At 37.3% G+C, this 18,720-nt stretch overlaps 1 protein-coding gene across 1 annotated transcript in view; it reads left to right on the forward strand.

Moving 5' to 3' along the window:
* The window catches only part of CCDC73 (coiled-coil domain containing 73), a 48,081-nt gene that overhangs the window by 27,327 nt on the left and 2,034 nt on the right, over positions 1–18,720 (forward strand). Inside the window, exons 10-17 of the mRNA XM_066552421.1 lie at positions 226–285; positions 2,790–2,894; positions 7,410–7,520; positions 9,031–9,162; positions 11,547–11,582; positions 13,074–13,242; positions 13,583–15,109; positions 17,765–17,898. Of these exons, the coding sequence (XP_066408518.1) occupies positions 226–285; positions 2,790–2,894; positions 7,410–7,520; positions 9,031–9,162; positions 11,547–11,582; positions 13,074–13,242; positions 13,583–15,109; positions 17,765–17,898 (2,274 nt within the window). The remainder of the gene's footprint in view (positions 1–225; positions 286–2,789; positions 2,895–7,409; positions 7,521–9,030; positions 9,163–11,546; positions 11,583–13,073; positions 13,243–13,582; positions 15,110–17,764; positions 17,899–18,720) is intronic.

The raw sequence follows: 18,720 nt of genomic DNA on the forward strand, positions 1-18,720 counted from the left end.
TATAATTAAACTATTTCCACTATAACCTTTTCTAGGGAAATAAATGTGCTATGAATATCAATGTAATTTCATAGTGAAAAATGGATAAGGAGACATTAAAAAATAATTCCATTTCTTTAAATAACCTCTTGATGATTCACTATGTCACATTAAAACAATATTGTTAAAGAAAATAGTAATTTTAAATGCCTTTTACTGTTCTTCGTGTCCTTTTCTTTTTTGAAGGAGACAGCAGTCAGTGAAAAAGTTCAAGAAGAAAACACACACATCAAAGAAGAAAAGCTGGTGAGTTGATAATACAGCTTCACTATTTTAAAATCACTTAAGAATGCAGGTGCTATATTTCACACTTAGGTTTCTTATTATACTAATCTAAAAAATAGTTAATTTCACTTGTTTACACTTCAGAAATATTTAATACTGGCCTAAGTGGTATCTTACTGCTCAGTTTTTAGAAGAAGTATTACCAGAACAAAGTCCATTGTTTGACACTTCATTCCGAGTCTTACATTTTGTCTTTGAATTCACATGGGGGAAATTTGGTATTCCCATGAAACACTTGCCTACGAGTGGGTTCAGTATAAATAAACAGTAAATAACATGGCTGTTCTGCTTTCTGGTTACCAGCAGTTTATTCTAACATCACTGGTATTGAAACCAGGTAAAATGGGAATAATGTGTCAATGGTGCACAAAGGAAATGATGTTCCATTTAGACTATTAAGCCATACCTTTACTGCCCTGAACAGAGTTAGGAGTGTCTTCTCTTGCTGACTCTGGTATATTCCAGAAAAAATCCTTTTTAAAAAAAGGCTATGGAGTCAATTATCAAATGTAGCAAAAAAAAAAAAAAAAAAAAAAAAAAAAAATGTTCCCTGTAATAACATAAGGCACTGCTTTACAGAACATTAAGCATGAAAAGGGTGGTTGGCTTTTTTCCTTTTCTTGAACAGTTGCAGAACTTTCACTCTGCAGTTCACAAAAGGAACAGGTCAGAGAAGTGTATCATCCTTGGTGCCAGGGAGGGACAAAAGCAATATCTTGCTGGCATACCCAAAGAGCACTCATCCAGCAGCACTCTTCCAATTTATAAAAGCCTGCTTGCATTTTGAGCTTGCTTTTAAAAAATACTTGCCAATAAACACATGGAAAAAAATGAGACTTACTCCGGCCTCATTACTCTCCCAACCCTGAATGCACTAAAAGGATTTCTGTGGAGATGAATGGAGCATAATTTGTGGAGCAGATTTGCTGTGTTATCTAAGAGAAGGATTCTGGTTTGCATCTCTCTCCTGTTCTGTGTGAATTGCTAAGTTTTGCTTGGTAGGTTAGTTTGAACTTATGGAGGGGTTTGGTGTAGTCTGGAGAGAGCTCTTATGGAGAGATGAGCTTCATGTTTCCTCCATGTGCTTGGGTTTGGAGACATGGATTTCTGTGTTGTGGAGCACTCATAATTCACCTTGATTAACTGAAGTGTTGGCTTCAGTGGTTCTTGGACTTTGGCTAGAAATATCATCTGTATTACAGCTGATTTGTACTAAAGTCTAGGAGAGAAGCAGGCTGGTCTATTTGAGAGAAAACTGTCCTAGATTTAAAAGATGTGGCCAACTCTACTACTGACCTGTTGGATGACACTGGCCAAACCATTCCACAGCTCTGCAGTTCAGTCTTCTGGATGTAAAATTGAACTAAAAATAAATTAAGCTTCAGTGAAAAAAATACTATTTGTACATGCTGGAAAAGGAATGAGAGTACACTAAAATATTGATTTTATTTTTATTAGATAGCTGTATCTTTGTACCCAGTAGAACCAAAACTAGAATAATTTGAAAGCACTTTGCAAGTACATCAAAGTACTTTGTTTTAATAATATGTTCCTCTCTCAATGTATTTTGAAGCAACTGAGCACATCTAAGATTCCTTTTTGCCTTAAACTCAGGGGTTTTTCTGTGCATGTCTTCTTTTAGTACTCTGGAAGTGGTCTTGAGGGGGTGATGATTGCCTTGCCTGGGTCATTCACACTGTCTTTCAAACCTTGGAAATGTGTTTTGTAGTGTTCAATAAAAAATGGCTTAGTTTCCAGCAGACTGCAACACACTTCATGGCAGCACTCATGGCATCTTCATCAGCTCAAATCAGCTCACTTTGGGTGTCTCTTTTTTTACAACGTCCCCTTCATGAAGTAACAATACAGTCTTGGGGAAGGTAACACCAAAGTCCAGACCCTGACAGTAAAATATGATATGGCTGCACCATATGATGAAAAGCTAATGGGTGGTGGTTCACATCTATTAGGATTTAATTTGGGAGATACAGAATAATTTCTTGTTACTCTAACATGATCCATTTATGAAATAATTTCTTTTGGATTTGCCATATTTTTCTAACCTGTGATATAATAAGATAAATTTATTCTGTTTATTCTGTTTATTCTGAATAGAAACCACAGTAGGGCTGGATTTGATATTTTATCCATATTTGCACTGAAGAATGTATAAAGATTGGGTGGATTTCATTTTAACTATAGGAAAATTTTCTGAAAAAGAACGTTATAATAGTTTATAGTAATGTTAACTTCTCCAAGGTAAAAGGTCAGAAAAATGGGTGGTGTTCTGATTTCTCCCTACAAGTTTTCCCCAATGTTGAGGTTGGAGTACCTTTTTTTACGGACATGAATTTGTAAACACTGACAGAATTAAAAAAAAAAATACAAAAGACATAAATTATCTAATGTTTTAACTCCAGAAACAAAATCTTACTCAATATATTTATTCTGTTTGTATTAATAAGGAAATTCTCAGCTCTCTACAGTGTGTGCAGGAGCTGCTTCAGCGAATAACCCAAATGAATGTTAGACTGGAAAGTGAATTAAAAGCACTGAAAGAAGACTATCAGGTCAGATTTTTCTCAATTAGACAAGCTGTTACTATCTGTTATGTATTTTTTAAGTCCAGGGCTGTTAAAGACATCTGTGTGCCTTTCAGAACTTTTGACCTCACTTCCATTGCTCCCTCAGCTCCTTAACTGTCAGCACGAGCCTTGAAGCACAGGCTGTGCTTTCCCTCTTCTCTCCCTAAAGTAAATCATGGTTGCCATTCTCAGCAGCCATTTCTAGAGGGCAAACCAGAACAGGGTTGCTTTCAAATGCTGAAATCAAATTATTTTATGACTTTTGTTTCTTGTAATTTTCATATAGGTACACATTTCTGGGCAACATTTCAAATTTCAGGTCTTCATTCATAGCTGGACCTTGTCCTTAGTTTTATTAAAGCAGAGGGCTAAGAAAGAGCAGTATCTTTAGCCCTTTCTTGCTGTGTTTTCTGGCATCATATTTATGCTAGAGGTGGGAAGTAGCCACGCTGGAGAGTGTGGAGTTGCAGCACTCCTCAGTTCCTCTTTGTCTTGGTTTAGGGAAAACTTTGGGAGGAAACTTTTGAAGTGGTCCCTTTAGAAGCAACTTTAAGTGGCCTCTCCTCCCACCAGTTCAGGAGACATAAATTTCCTGTGAGAAAAGTGGAAAAAAATGGTTTATTTAACAAGCAAAGTACTCACAAACATGAAAAAATGAGTAATATTAAACAGTGAATCTTCTCATTGTTTTGAAGAGATGGCAGATGCAGAAGGTCTTTCTGTAGTTCAGAGTCCTTTTTGTGGGTGTGTCTTCAGCTTTTCTCAGTCTCTCCAGGGTCAGGTCTTGTGTCCACAGTGTAGCTTGGGGTGCCCTGGACGATAGACCTCCTGTCACTGAACTGAACAGTTCCAAAAACTACTGGCCTCAGCTAACTAAAAAACCCAACTGATTAAAAGCCAAGGAGAGTTCTGTTCTGCTGTCTGTGCTGCAGGCAACACAGTGGGTGTGGATTCTTTGCTTCCTTTTTCTGCCAAGGTCGGGATTAAATGTGTGAGAAGGTATTTCTTACTGGGACTCAGATGTTTATTAGTTCTTATTCTACACTCTCACAAACCCTGAGTTCTACAGCACTTCACTCTAACAAGGTAAAATGGAGCTGTATCTCCCTCTCTACGAGGCCTTTTAAGGATAAACTGTCCAATTAAGAAATGACACCTAAATTATTGTTACTTTTAACCCAATAACCAACCACCTGTGGCCCACAATGTAGACTTTTTATCCAATTACACAAACCCACCCAAACCCATGGAGAAGAAGGTGAAGAAGAGGGACCAGCCTCCACCCTAAAACCTCCATCTTGCTTTATATATATTGTTATATTCTAAAACCTTAAACTCTTAAGTTTTCCACCATGTGATATTACACACTTCTATTCAAACTCCACACCCATAATCCCAATTCTATCACTCAATTTTGGAAGCCTTCTCCACAGCCTCAGGTTCTCTTGGGGGTCAGTGCCTGCCAGCACAGAAAGTCTGAAATTCTCAGTAACCAGTGTTGCAAGTGGGTGAGAAGGATGCAGGGGAGCAAGTGCAATTTCTGCAGACAACCCGCATGCTGCTTCTCTCCCCCTTCGCTCTCAGAACCAGTCTTGAAGGTGCAGAACTTAATATCCAGTGTAAGCAGAACAGATGACTGGGGGTACAAGCATCATAAAGTCACTTTAGGACACTCTTTCAGCATGTAAAAGCTCAGGACAGTTCAGATTCCACATTTCAATAGCAGTCAGTGCATGTCATATCCATTCCCATCAGATGTATCATTCAGGTACAACCATTGATAGGTCTATTAAAAATTATTACCTACTGTTTGCCTGGACATAACCACAACTGTTCCACTCTTTGAAGCCATGGTTTTGAACTAGGAGCTCAGTAATTTCAAATTGAACTTCCAGTATGGATATATACTTCTGTTTCTAAATAAATGCTTCTATGCTAATCTGAAATTATTCACTTCCCCTAAGACTTTACTCTCAACGGGTGTGAATATTTTGCCTTCTGCCACAATATAAACATAGGATTTCTGTATTTTGATGAAACAAGGTTGAAGGTGAGCTATGTTCTTCATCAGAAAGTGGCTAAAACCTCGCTAGGAATTAAAGCAACATTTTACAAAGATTAATTGAACAGCCCTCTGGCTGTAGAATTGCCTAAAGTAGCACGATTTTTCTGTAGCTTCCGTTACTTGTATATTGGGTCCAGTGAAACTGGATTACTTGCTAGTCATATTATCCTGGTTTTTGTTAAAGAAAGAAGGTGGTGTGCTTTTTATTTTTTAAGATAATTGGAATTGCTTTGTAGATTAAAACAGAGGCTGGAGATAATTAATATATATAACCCTACTGGTGATGACTTTCATAATACAGGAACCCTTTAGTCCTTTGTGTCAGGACTATTGAATAGTAAGGGTATTTTAAAGTGCTTTTTTCTGATAGCATTTCTGAGCCATTGTTTCCCCTCTCAGATAAAGTTTATAGTATGCCTTAAAGCTCCAGCTAAAACAGTAAATGGTAACAGTGAATCTTCTCTTTGAAGACTGCACATAAATGTGTACAAGTATGGCTTGTTTTGTTCTTGTTAAGGTGTGGATGGAGGAAAAGTCTCTCTTTTGCAGCCTGTGCAGGCCAAAAAATTGATTTCTGGTTGCAATTATGCTAATTCTGATGAGAGCCTGCTCTGCTTTGGGTCTGTTTGTATTAGACATTGGGAAAGTATTACTGTTTTCAATTGTTCTAACTACAGCACAAACCACTGCTGGTCATCAAAACTTCAGTGCAGTCCTCAAAGGTAACTTCAGGCATAAATACTTTAGATGAAACGGGTGTTACAAGGCATGCCTTGGTTATGCTTATATGTATGAATAAAAACCTGATAAATTGATGTAAATAGACTTGTTTTTCAGTTTGATACAATTACCATGATATTCCAAGAAATGAGACAATATTAGCTTTATATTGCATTTTTGCAATCATTACCATGATATTCCAAGGAATGATACCATGTTAGCTTCTTATTTTGCATTTTTGCTTTTTTTTTTAAATAGCGAGCTGAATATATAACTTATAAAAAAATATTCTTAAACAGATGCATACTTGAGAATGCAAGGAATTCAGGTATTCCCCTGTGTGTACAACTGGCTTTAACATGTGATCAGTTCCATACATCTGCTACATCAGAGATTTTGCCCTAAGAGCTATGCTGTGAATAACTATAATCATCCATCACTGAGGAGGCTGCATTTCAGGTGCAAGTAAAAGCATCCTTGGAGTTAAGAGCAGGTTCATCAAAGAGAGGAGGTCTTGGATTCCTGGTTTATACAACTGGATGAAAGATGCTACATCAGAGTGGGATTATTCAGACAATGTATTGCTGAATTGTCCCATTTTTGGATATACATAATCTGTCAAAGATTCATTTTATTCTTATGCACAATTTTCCCATGTGTACAAAAGTGCAGGGTAGTTGGGTAGTTTGAATTTTCCTAGTGTTAGTACCTGTAAAATATTATTTTATTAGTAGTATAGCTAAATTAACATAAACATTTTAAAATTGGTGCTAAGTGAATCAAAAAGTGGACTCATTTTTGGTTAAAAGATTTAGTAAAAAGGAATTAGTTTGGAGTATTGCCTCCATAACATTTTTCAAGCGGACTTCTTTAGAAGCTCAGCAGAATCCTAAATATGTAGCTGGTCATACAGCTCATGCATTAAAGTTATGCTTACATTATCAAATATATTTGTGTCATCTATTTAGCAGGTAATGGAATGCAGGGACTATTATCTTCCATATTGTTTCCTATAAAATTATGATAGGATAAAATCTCCAAGAGTACCTGATATGTGTGTGAAGTTGCTGTGATTTACACAAGACTCCTTTAATTTAGCACAGGAAGGCTGAAAGAGTTAACCCAAAACTGTTGCAAGTACAGTTATGGTGGTATAAAACATAATATTACTGTTATTTCAATGCACTCCTATTTCAGTGACCTAATAAAAATAAATTAAAGCATAATCAGATATATACTTCATGTTGCAGTAGATATGTTTTAGAATTTAAAGATTGTATAGTTTATAAGAGAGGTTAATAAACAATTTAGGACAGAAAAACTGATTATAAAAATATTTTTTTCCTTTGAGTATGCAGTAGTTTTTTCTTTAAGTACAGTGACTCTGGATTATGCTACATTTCATATCTCTCATCTCTGGACTTTATATTACTTTTTTCAGCACATTAAAACTTATGCAGTGAAACTGAATAATGGCAAGTGTTTTTATACCCTTTTATAGCCATTTCTTTTTTCATAACCTCCCCCTGTTTCCTGTTAGCTAAACTATAAGCACCTTTCTGTTAATTTATGAAAATTATTGTTGAGATAGCACATTATCACTGATCTGTATGGCACTTGCAGCATGTTAGAAGCAAAGGTCCAAGCAACATAAAACACATCAAAATTCATTAATGTGGTATTGATTATTTTTTGGATAATTAATTTTATTGCAGGCCCTTGAAAGAGATAATGAGCTGCAAAGGGAGAAGGCAAAGGAAAATGAAGAAAAGTTCCTTAATCTTCAGAATGAGCATGAGAAGGCACTAAGAACTTGGAAAAATGATGTAGGTTTATTAAATTAAATGCTTTAGTACTAAAAGTTTTTTGGAATAGTTGTCAAGCATTTCAGGTAATCCCTAAAAGCCAAGAAAATACCATAGAAATAATGCAATAAAAACAACTCATTTCTTCTCCAGTAATACAGATACTTCTACAAATGAATATTTTTTCAAAGTAGATTTAGGTTGACTTCTGTGCTCTAAAAGGTCAGTGCTCTTCCTGCAGCTCTGATGTGAAAGGAATTCTTCAGTGTGGACTGAGGGCGAAAGGGGATAAGAAAAGGTGTGTCTGCAATGTCCCCCTAGTGAATTCTCCTCTGTGGATGCCTAAACAATAGTTTGTCTTCTATATTTGACATTCTTTCTATTACCTCATTACTTTTAAAGAATACTTTGGCAATTGTTTAATCCAAAACAAGTAGCAAAATATTGTAGCTGTAAAAATCGTCTGCAATAATAAATGCATGTTTGGATGTAGGAAAGATTAATACCACTTCAATAAGACAAGCTCTGCTTAATGTGTGGAAACCAGACTCTTAGCAGCATTTGTTTAATAGTCTGTCTTTTTTATTTCTATGTGCTTGGCACTTGCTGCCAGAAAGGTTTTGAATTTGGTAGACAGATTTCTAGGGAAGCTGTAGGGAAATAATGCAAAGTTGTCTTTGTAATCCTGTTGTCTAAGGCTCACTCCTTTGAGTGCAGCCCCTGTGGGCATGACTGCAACCATGAGACCACAAAATAGCTGAACTGTTCTGATGCTCAGTTCCCTGAGAAGATTTGATTTCCCTGATTCCTTGGAGAATTTTATACCATAATTTCCTCTACAGACGTGGGAATTCGCCCTGCTTATTTCTCAGGAACCTTTGCATCTGTTCTGTAGAAGATAATTGTTATTCCTTTTCATATTTCTGCTATGGCTAACTAGAAATTTTGTCTCCTAAACTAAATAATCAAGGATAAAATTAACACTGGTCCAGAAATCCAGAAATCTTTGTAAATTACGTGAAAGTATTTCTGTGAAATTGCCCTTTGATTCTTTTTACAAGTTGTAGTTTGGACCATTCAGTTAGTTCTAAATACAAAAATTTAATTGTTACATATTTTCTGAAGGAGGATTGGATACTTGAGTAAAGGGCTAAGCAAATTATTTGCTGCTGTGATTTCTTGACAATGTAGGTAGACAATGCATGTTGAATATTTCATTTATCTTTGAGCCAAAAAGGAAGAAATCTACAAATACAAATCTCACTTTTTTGGAGTATTTCTACAAGTAGTAAATGGTGAAAAAAAAATCCCAAACCAGTTAATAAAAGCTATAATCTGTAATGGAAATTTGGTTAAAATTTTGGTTGAATGAAAGAGCTCAATTACTTTGTACAAAGAAATTCCTTAGCATACTTTCTTTTGAGGATGAAGTTTCATTTGCTAAACTGTTCATGCCTTTGAAAAATGCTGGTTTACCCATTTGAACATGCAGTAAAGTGTTTGTGTGTTCTGTGTACTGTAATTATTACAGGAGGAAAACATGAGAAGAGAAATACACGCTATTAAAAATGAGCTGAATTCCCTTAAAGGACTTCATAGACATCTTGAAGATTATCATCCTCCTCCAGGAAATCAGCATTCTGAACAAGTGGAAAATCTGCAGGTAAGTGTCTTTACTAGCTGCAGTGTGTCTTGTAAAAATGCCAGAGAACTGAAGATATGACAGTTTTTCTAATCTTGTCTGTCATGTCCACTGATTCTCCTTTGACGTGGCTCAGCCTAAAAATTTATATGATAATGGTATCTAAGTATCACTGAAACTTACTGTACCCAGAGAATGTTCTCCATGTTCTCCTTTCATCAAGAGAGGTGCTTATATCATGGAAACCTGAGGTACTACTTCATTAATAAATTTTTACCTAACACACAGCAGTTATCTTAAGCCCCCTATCTTTACTAAACCCTATTTCACAGACATATTTTCCATGGGTATTTCTCAAATACTGGGGCAGATCCAATTGGTTTCATATGTATGTTAGTTCCCTGGAGGTGTGGAAGTAGGTCCACCTCTACTCAGAGGAACTGATTTCAGCTTCTCTAAAATCTGATACACGGGACAGATCAGAAGGTTGTTTTTATCCATACTCAGGTTATCTCAGTGCTTCAGTTTTAGTTTAAGAAACACCAACCTTTATGTCACATAGCATGTTTAGGAGCCATCAAAGGCACAGCAAGCTCATCAGGTGGTGAGTGCAGGAGGTAAAAGACTTTTATGCAGTGCAGGCTGAACTAGAATTGAGCTTGGTTTGTTGGCTGAGCCAAATTTATGTTCAGCTCTAGGTGCAGGGCACATATGGGAAGTCAACAAGTGGTGAAGCACACAAAGATGGGCTTTTGGAACAAAAGGAAGAACACATAGCAGCTCTGTTATATCCCATGATCCCTGCAGCTATACATATAGATAAAACAGATCCCTCTGTTATATCCCCTGCAGCTCTCTGTTATCCCAGGATCATACTGGATTGCAAATTTGTATTCCAGTCTTCTGTGGGATTGAAAAAATTGGGCAAAGTCAGAAGCCATAAGAAAGCTTCTCTGTGCATCGAGTGTGTTCTGTTGTTCTGTTGAGTATTTTCCATTAATTTTTACAAACAAGTAATGATCTATCTTCAAATGATCTGTCTTCATTTTTCATGTATACTATCTTGTTTGGAGTGTTAAGAAAATAGGAGGACACTGGGTTTGTAAAGACAGATAACTATTTTAGAACTAGTCCATAATGGTCAGTAAAATGACAAGCAGTGAAAATATTTTAGGATTTGGAAGAATGTAAAATCCATTTCTTCTCAATGCACATACATAAGTATGTTTATAGCTAACGTACGCATAAACATGGCTGTGGTATGGGCTTAATAATGCAAGGGAAATGAGATTTGAAATGATTACTCCTTGTACCAAAGCTGAACTCTACAAGGAATTATGCAAATTGTGTATCTTAAAAATCACTGTTTCCGTGAATGGAAATGGAATATTGATTTTGTTTAGGATGCAGAATCAAAGTAATTAGGCATTCATGATAAACAGTACTGGTGCTTACTAAGATAGCCCCATGAGTTTGAAAGCAGAAAAGCTTAAAGCATATGCTCATAAATGCAAAAGAAGTCAGATGTCTTCCAAATACACATCTTACACTATCTTATGGCAAATTGCCACACCACTTTGTGTTGTAGTCATTAGATTTCCAAAGCTGGGCAGGTTGGACTGAGTGGAAGAGTGCCAAGAAACTGAAGCTGCAGCGGATCATATTGGTTATCCTGATTTGTGGAATTTCACCTTGTATCACTAATGAGTCAGCCTCTGGTGACACACAAAAGGGAAAGGTGTTGCCTTGGATTTAGACCTTGACTGTGGTTCCAAGTGTTCTAAGGAAATATGCTTATACTTATTTTTACACCTAGTGCAATCTGAAATCCCTGTGGTTATTTGTGGGGCATGAAATTCAAAATGTACTTAAACTTCTTCACACTGATCACCTCTGGAATAGTAATTAAACAAAAGACATTTTTAAAAGAAAGGTACAATGTCAGACCTCATTACAGACTTGGATTGCAATTTAGTTTAACCTTACCATGCTTCACATTTAGTTTGATATAATTTGTAATTCAGCTGTGTACCATTAGAGAATAGGGTTACACCCACCAATGGCTTGCTGTAATTCTTTTGGGGGTGTATGTACAGGGAGATCTGGTTTTCAGAAGGGTTTGAATTGTATACTATGAAATAGTCCTTTGAGGGAAAAGGATATTTAGGGATATATATGTGTTTCTTAGTTAGATTTTACTAAATCACAGGCAAAAAATTAAAATCCAAGTTTAAAAGTTTCGTTATTTAGGTATTTTAGGTTGTCCATCTTGGACCTATTTTTGAAGGGCTGAACAGCTATTTGAATTTATTGAAAAGTAGGCTTCTTCGATCCATCTGAACACCTGGAAAGGAAACATGAAACCTTTCTGCCTTTCTATGAACACTTCATCCTGTTTGTTTCAGATGCAGTCCCCAGCTCAGCCCACACCCACAAATGTGGTAAGTTCCACTGCAGTGGCTGTCTTACTTCTGTAGAAGACTAATGCACACAGTTATAGAGTGGTGCTTGGTGTTTCTGTCTGAAGAAAGAGCTCCTGGAAACAAAAGATTGTAAGATAATTATAGATTTCAGGAAAGAAAAAGGAATTTTCTAGTATTTGTATTCAAAAGCTTGAAAGTGTGATGCCAGGGCTGTATAGAGGAAAGAAGCAATTTTAATTAAAAACCTAGACAAGAAAATGTGCAATATATACAATTTACAAGTGTGACAGGGAAAATAATGATAAAACATGAGGAAAAGAGAAAGAAATTTCAACTGAAACTTCAAATTGAGGGTGGAGGAAAATTATTTTAGGACCCTCCTCTATTTACCATGACTCCTCCCTCCCCCAAACAGCAAAGCTGGGAGCCTCAGGATGTTCCTGTGACCTGCAGGAAACTGTTTCCAGCAGATTTGTGTTCTACATCCCAACTCTGCCAGCACTGCAACAGCCCCATTTTTTAGCAGTGCTGCCGCCCTGCCTCCCTCCCCTCTGCAATATTCCCTGTCCTCCCCACACACCCAGTGCCCAAGCACAGCTCTTGTAACTCCCTCCCACATCCCAGCCTTCCTTCTGCAACACCTCCAGCCACCCAAGAGTCTTCAGCTCTTTCCCACATCTTTTATGGCCTAAGCTCCCTCCCACATCTGCCTCTTTTATATCCTATCTTTAGGGCAAGAGCCAGCACGTGCTCCTGTCTTCAGCTGCCAGACAGTTGATGATGATAAAGGATGCATCTCCTTTTGCTTTTATTTTGGTGGGATTTTATTTTCTTCACTATTCAGGCCCTAGTTTCCACAGAACTTCATTGACTGCAGCTTTCAAAACTGAACACAAATACAGATGCAGTAGTAGAGCAGTGATTTAGACTTTAAAGTAGACAAATCTTTCAGGCTTCTATTCTTGATGAATTTGACTCAAATTAAAGTTAAAAAGCTATTTGGGAGGGAATGAGGAACTAAATGTTAGGGATTGTAAATTTAGAAGCCTTGTGAAATGAAGTTAAAAGTCCTGGGCATTTTGCTAGAAAAAAAATGTTGTTTATATGTGCATGTGCTGGTTTTGTGTGCATGTTGTTTATGTGTTTGGGTGTAAACAGCAATCCTGCAGGATTTTTGCACATGGAATCACTGAGCAGGTCACTGAGTGGGCCAGCAGAGAGAGGGAGTAATCCAACCACCACATGTACTGCTCAAATTCATCACTGAGGAATTCTGTCAAATGTCTAAGTTTGTGCACTGTAATATAGCAGGACCTGAATTCTTTCCTACTCTTCTAGGGTATTATTCTACTTTTTTCTTTTCCTCTGTTTACTTTTTATGTTTCAGGTCTTTGTTTTCCATCAGAATTGTAAAATTAATTTTAAATCTCAGTCCTGAACTTTTTACCTAATCAGTGACTATAGTAAATTACTAAAATACCTATGATTTTTTGTTCCTTCCTATGCTAGAGTGGTCAAGAACACTCAAAAGTCAGTGAAAGACAGGCTATTCAGAAAGAACATGAGTTTATGCAGTCTGTAATAAGAAAATATGGTAATTGTGGAAATGAAGAAGAAACTGAAGTAAAAAACACCAGGGACCAGTCTTCAAGCATTGAGGAATTAAAGATAGAACAAAGTAATAACCTTCCATGGATAATAGAGATAAGTAGTTTTGTTAAGAAAGGATAAATGTTTTCAGATATAGTATATGAAAAGAGAGGGCTTAAATCCTGAATTAAATGGTCATACCTAAAATCTACAGAATGTTAAGATATTCTCTGCTCTCTCAGTTCATAAATATTTTGCAAGTGACCATAGTGCAGAACTTACCTTCAGTAACTTTTTGACAGGCTTGTGTGTGTAATATAAAATATCACTATTGATACCAATCCTGAGTCCACTTTGGAAATTCTAAACTGTAAAACATAAAGCTCTGGGTTATCAGTCACTAACTAGAGAATACCCTCACTCTACAGGGTCACAAGTTCTTGAGAACAGTTTTAAGGATGAAATTAATGTTGCTAGCCCTTGTGAAGTAAAGCAAAGGGAGGCTTCTCCCAGGAACACCCTCTGCACAGATACTGATTTAATTACCCAAGGACACACCTGGGAAATGCATGTCCCTGGATGCAGAGAGGCAGAAGGAACAGCACACAGAACCTTACCAGATGAAAACAATGCAGATTCAGATCAAAAGCCACAGGACAGCACTGAGCCCTTGGCAGCACACCACACACAAACAAGGAAGGACTTCTTGGGCAGTGCTGAGACTGTAGGTGCTGACAGGAAAAACAGAAGTCAGGAGACTGACACCAGCAAGGAAGAACGGTGCAGTACTGCAGGTGAATCAACTTGTGCCAAGGCAGATGCAAACTCAGGCACCAGACAGCACAACAAAAGTGTCCTTACACCTGAAGCACCCAGACCTGAGTCTGAAGCTGTTCTTTGCACTGAGAAGAGTGCTCTGCATGACAGAGGTACAGACAACCACCAAGCTAAGGACTTAAGTTCTGGTATCCTACCTCATACTAAAGAGAATTCTCAAGCAGAATACCAAAAATGCAGCTTGCTGAATAGTGACAATTCTGTAGGCAGTGGATTACATAAAACAGAAAAAAACTTCAGTCTGAGTGGTTTACATAGAGATAAACTTCCTCTGGAACAGACACACGTAGATGCCGAAGGCAGAGATGATGACAATGCCAGAAACATGAACAGCACTGGTGTTCTGGCAACTGATGCTCAACATCCACCAACTGTTTGTTGTGATAACACAAGTGCTGATGATGCTGCTGCAAAAGAATGCAGAGATAAGTCTCTGTTAGGTACTTTTAATTTATGCCCCCCAAAAACTGAGAGAGGAGTAAATGCAGATGACATGCACAGCAATCAACCTGAACAAAGCAGTGCTAAAGAAACAGGGAATGCTACAAACACCTGGACTTCCATTGCTGAAGCCAAATCTCCAGTAAAGGCTGATGGTCTCGAAATTGCTCACAAAAACCCCCCAGCAGACAGGGCATGTACAGATAAACTGATTCCACATAAAAATGTTAGCAGTGGTACTCAGATACACTCCATCAAAACTGGACATTCCCTGGAGATTAATGCTTCAACAAATAACACATTGTTAAAAGAGAAAAAAGACTCACTGAGTGGAACAGTTCCAGGAATGAAGCTTGCTGAGGGTCACCTGAAAGAACCATGCTCCTTACCCATGAGAACATCTGGAAATTTAGTAAACATAAGTGTAAGGTCATCCTTTGATCTTCCAACCTCAGATAAAAAAGCTGAGAAAACTCCACTATACTTGAATTTTTTAGCTCTCAGTTCTTGTTCAAGAATAAATCAAATGAGAGGTCAAGCTACATGGACTTCAGCTTCCAAGGAGCCTTCCCTTTTGAGAGAGAAACCACCATGCTTAGTGGAAAACACAAACATTATTTCAAACACACAGAGTCAAGATCTCAGTGAAAATGGGGACAGTGGAGAAGCAATACAAGGTAAGAAAATATAAACATTAATTTCTGACCCATGTAGTCCTTAGAAAAATTATTAGAAGGTGAAATGTCTATATCTAAGCTTAGTGTAGAAAAATGTAAGCCTGACATATTAGTTATATCATAAAAAGTTGAGATTGCTCTGTTTATGTTAGAAATGCAACTAAACAGCTTTTGTTAGCGTATCAATCAATTTGTTGATTAAATATTTTTTTCTCATATTTCCCTTTGTCAAATAACAGCAGTGCAATGACAAACTGAATTTTGATAGGCATTTCTAACCCTAATGTAGAGTGTATTCTATCAGGGCTCTGCATGGATCTGAACAGCATTGAGCAGCTTTTGCAAATGATTCAGTGTTCTTATTGTGCATCAAAATTAGGGTAGGTTTTGAACCAGTAGATGCTTCTTTGAATGGATCTTACAGAAATTTAATTTTTATTTTATTGTAAATCTCTAATTTAGATGGACCATTAAAACCATCTGAATGTGCTGAGTGTGTGAAAGGACTTTATATTCTGTCAGGCTCTGGAAAACTTGGAGCTTGAGGTACTCAAGGAGCATTTTAATCTCCTACTATTGACACTTGGTTATTATTTGTGGGGCAATATTTTGCACATACAAAATAGTAAATATGAACTTTATTCCATGGGTTTCTAAATCATTACTGGGATGTGGAAAAACTGTATTTAGATTTGTTTTGCAATAAAATGAACTGGTAGATTACCCCAAAACTGGAGCCCTGGGTGTTTTCCAAAGAGCAGGATCCACAGGACAGGGTGTTTGTGTCTTTGGCCCTCGAACATACCATGAGCAGAGTGGACTCCCATCCTTACTTTTGCAGCCAGTGGCAGACAGAAACCCAGCAGTCTGGTTTCTTTACATTGCTCTGTTATGAATTTAGCTCTGTAGGTAATTTTGTTTCTGTCCTTGGTCTCCTGCTCATGGATATTTATGTTCTGATGCACATTTTTTGAAGTTCAGCTTCAGAAATGTCTTTGTGCCTAAAACAGCAGTAGTAGTAGCAAGGTTCCAGAATCCTGATGTCCGATGGCACATTATTTCTTTAAATAATGTGAATTTTGGTATCTGTTTCAATAAAATGAATGCCTAGTTCCATGATGTTCTGCATGTATCTTTTCTGTAAGAACAGACAGAGCTATCTAAATTTCTTCCCTGTGAGTTCCTCCTCCTCTTCTTGTCAGAAACCTTTCTGTATACAAAGTGCTGGAACTCCAGGTGACTCTGAGAGATTCATCCAAAGGAATTGGTAGGCAGCTAACTCCAGTCCCTCATTTGAGTTGCCTCAGTTGAATTCCAGCAAACCCTCATGGTGAGGGTCTTGGTCTGTGTCCCAGATGTGCCTCCTGCTGCCAATTTGAGACAGGTCCCTCCTTGAGGCTGCTGCCCTCTGGGAATGCTGCAGAACCTCCCTGTGAGGGCTCCTACAAGCTCCCAGTGATTGTTGTGCCTGGGGTTTGTGCTGTTTTGTTTGCAAATCTCTTCCCAAATGGCAGACCTGCAGTGGAATCCATGTGGGCACTGGACCTACATTTTAAATCTTTTTATTTATATACTGTATACTATACTATATACTGACTGGAGCACAACCCATTTAGCCATATGGGAGAGCTAGAGGTGAAGAGTAATTGGTGAAAGAGTTTAGTAAATCTGTCTGAGGGAATTCCTTTTATTGCCTAACCACAGTGCAGTTTACTATTTATATGCTGGCTCCCAGAAAGCAGACACTCCACATCAGTAAATGAAGGAATGAACTGGGAATGGCAAAGATCTTCCTGGCAGATGATTAAAAAAGAAAATGAACACATAACCATTTTCCTGTTCCTCCCAAGAGAAAAATGTCAGTATTCTGAAATAATTGTTACATAACCTTGAGGTAACTGTATTTTCACAGCAAAACAAGGTTTTACTGTCAATGCAGTGATCCACAGGCATCTGAGTAGTGACAAAACAGCTCCTGTTTGCATTGTGAGGAACTGCGAAAGAATCCTTGTGTTTTCACCTTGTAAGGAATTTGATATTGGTTGCAGCAGAATCTACTGGTGCTGCATGAAGCCTCTGAAGGACTGGAGCTTATACTTGTCTGTAATTAATCTACTCACCTGCCTTTCCTACCTTTACTAGAGGCTACTGCCTGACCACCTGAAACATCAGATAGAGCCATTAACGCAAAGACTCCTTATTAAAAATGGGTTTTGATTGTCTGAAAAGCTTTGCATTCATGTCTTCTTTTATTACAAGTCACCCTGGAATATCATGTTATAATGGCATTAATTATGCATTTTATTATTGTTATCACACAGTGAGTTTAAAGTAATAGCATTTGAAAAAATATATTCAGTTAGAATATTTAGAATACATACACTTACTACAAATCACTTTTCTGTCATTAACCTAATATGAGAAAATGAGAGAAAACATTTTTAATCAAAGTAGAAATATACCTCATCTTTAGAGAAAAAATAGATGAAACATGGGAAAGAAAAAAAATGAAGGGCAAAAGCCTACAACAAAGATCCAGGGATTTAAAACAAAAATATTTGATTTTTTAAGATCAGAGGTAAACCAGTTTAGTCATTCACAATTAGTGCCTGGAGACTAAATTGCAGTTGTTACCATTTCCTTTTTGTCAATCAGGTTCTAGCAGTTTGAACAGAGCTGCCAACACTCTGAATGCCTCCAGTATCCACCGAGAGCCCCAGGGAGAGCCTAGTGAAGAATGGAATGCTACAGCAAAGGCTTTTTATGATTCTTCTTTTCCCACAGAACATGTAAGTCAATTAAAAATATTGCAGACCAGACCTCAGTGAGCTAATTCCACAGATATTTGTACAACTGTACCCATCTGGATACTTTAAGGCTGAGTCAATCTCCGAAATAATATCAAAAGGGCAACAAGACACCATTTTTCACAATTAAGGTTGATAGAAAGCAGCAGGAAAAAGTCACAGCACATGAATCAAACAGATGCTAACCAGTCTGTTTGGAAGGGGAGGAAGAGGCTAGTCTATTGTGTACCCTAATAAAAATCATCACTTACAGTAAAAGTAGAAGTTAAAGAAAAAAAAAGGAAAATAGTAGAATGTAAAAGTATAAAAACATTGTTTCCTCTATTACTTGATAAGACCATGTCATTTAAAAGAATCCATGGAAGAATAAAAATTCAGCACATCTGTGAATTAGAACCTATCCATTTATCACACACTGTAGTTATGTGATGCGCTATTTAGAGTAATGTTATTTTTAGGGTAACATTACACAAACATGTAAAAACCTGTTGTTTCCCAATGCCTCATCACTGCATTTTCAGATCTATGTTAGACTCTGGAGCTTGAACAGCTCTATTAGAATTTGACCCAATGTTGAATGTATGGTTCAAAAGTGATACAGCAATTTACAGCTGCAGCTGCCCTTTCCTTTTTAGAAGAGGTTCTAGAGGTATTTTTATTTCTCAGGTAGTTAGGGCTGTCTCTGGATGAGGTGTACAGTGGTCTCAAGTGACAGAGTTTGCTGACCAGCAGATAATCAGGTTTTGATGCCATCAGCATCCACATTTCCTGAAATTCACAAGACTGATGTTTGAAATTACACCA

The sequence above is a fragment of the Molothrus aeneus genome, chromosome 6 (genome assembly GCF_037042795.1).
Source record: "Molothrus aeneus isolate 106 chromosome 6, BPBGC_Maene_1.0, whole genome shotgun sequence".
Classification (NCBI taxonomy): domain Eukaryota; kingdom Metazoa; phylum Chordata; class Aves; order Passeriformes; family Icteridae; genus Molothrus; species Molothrus aeneus.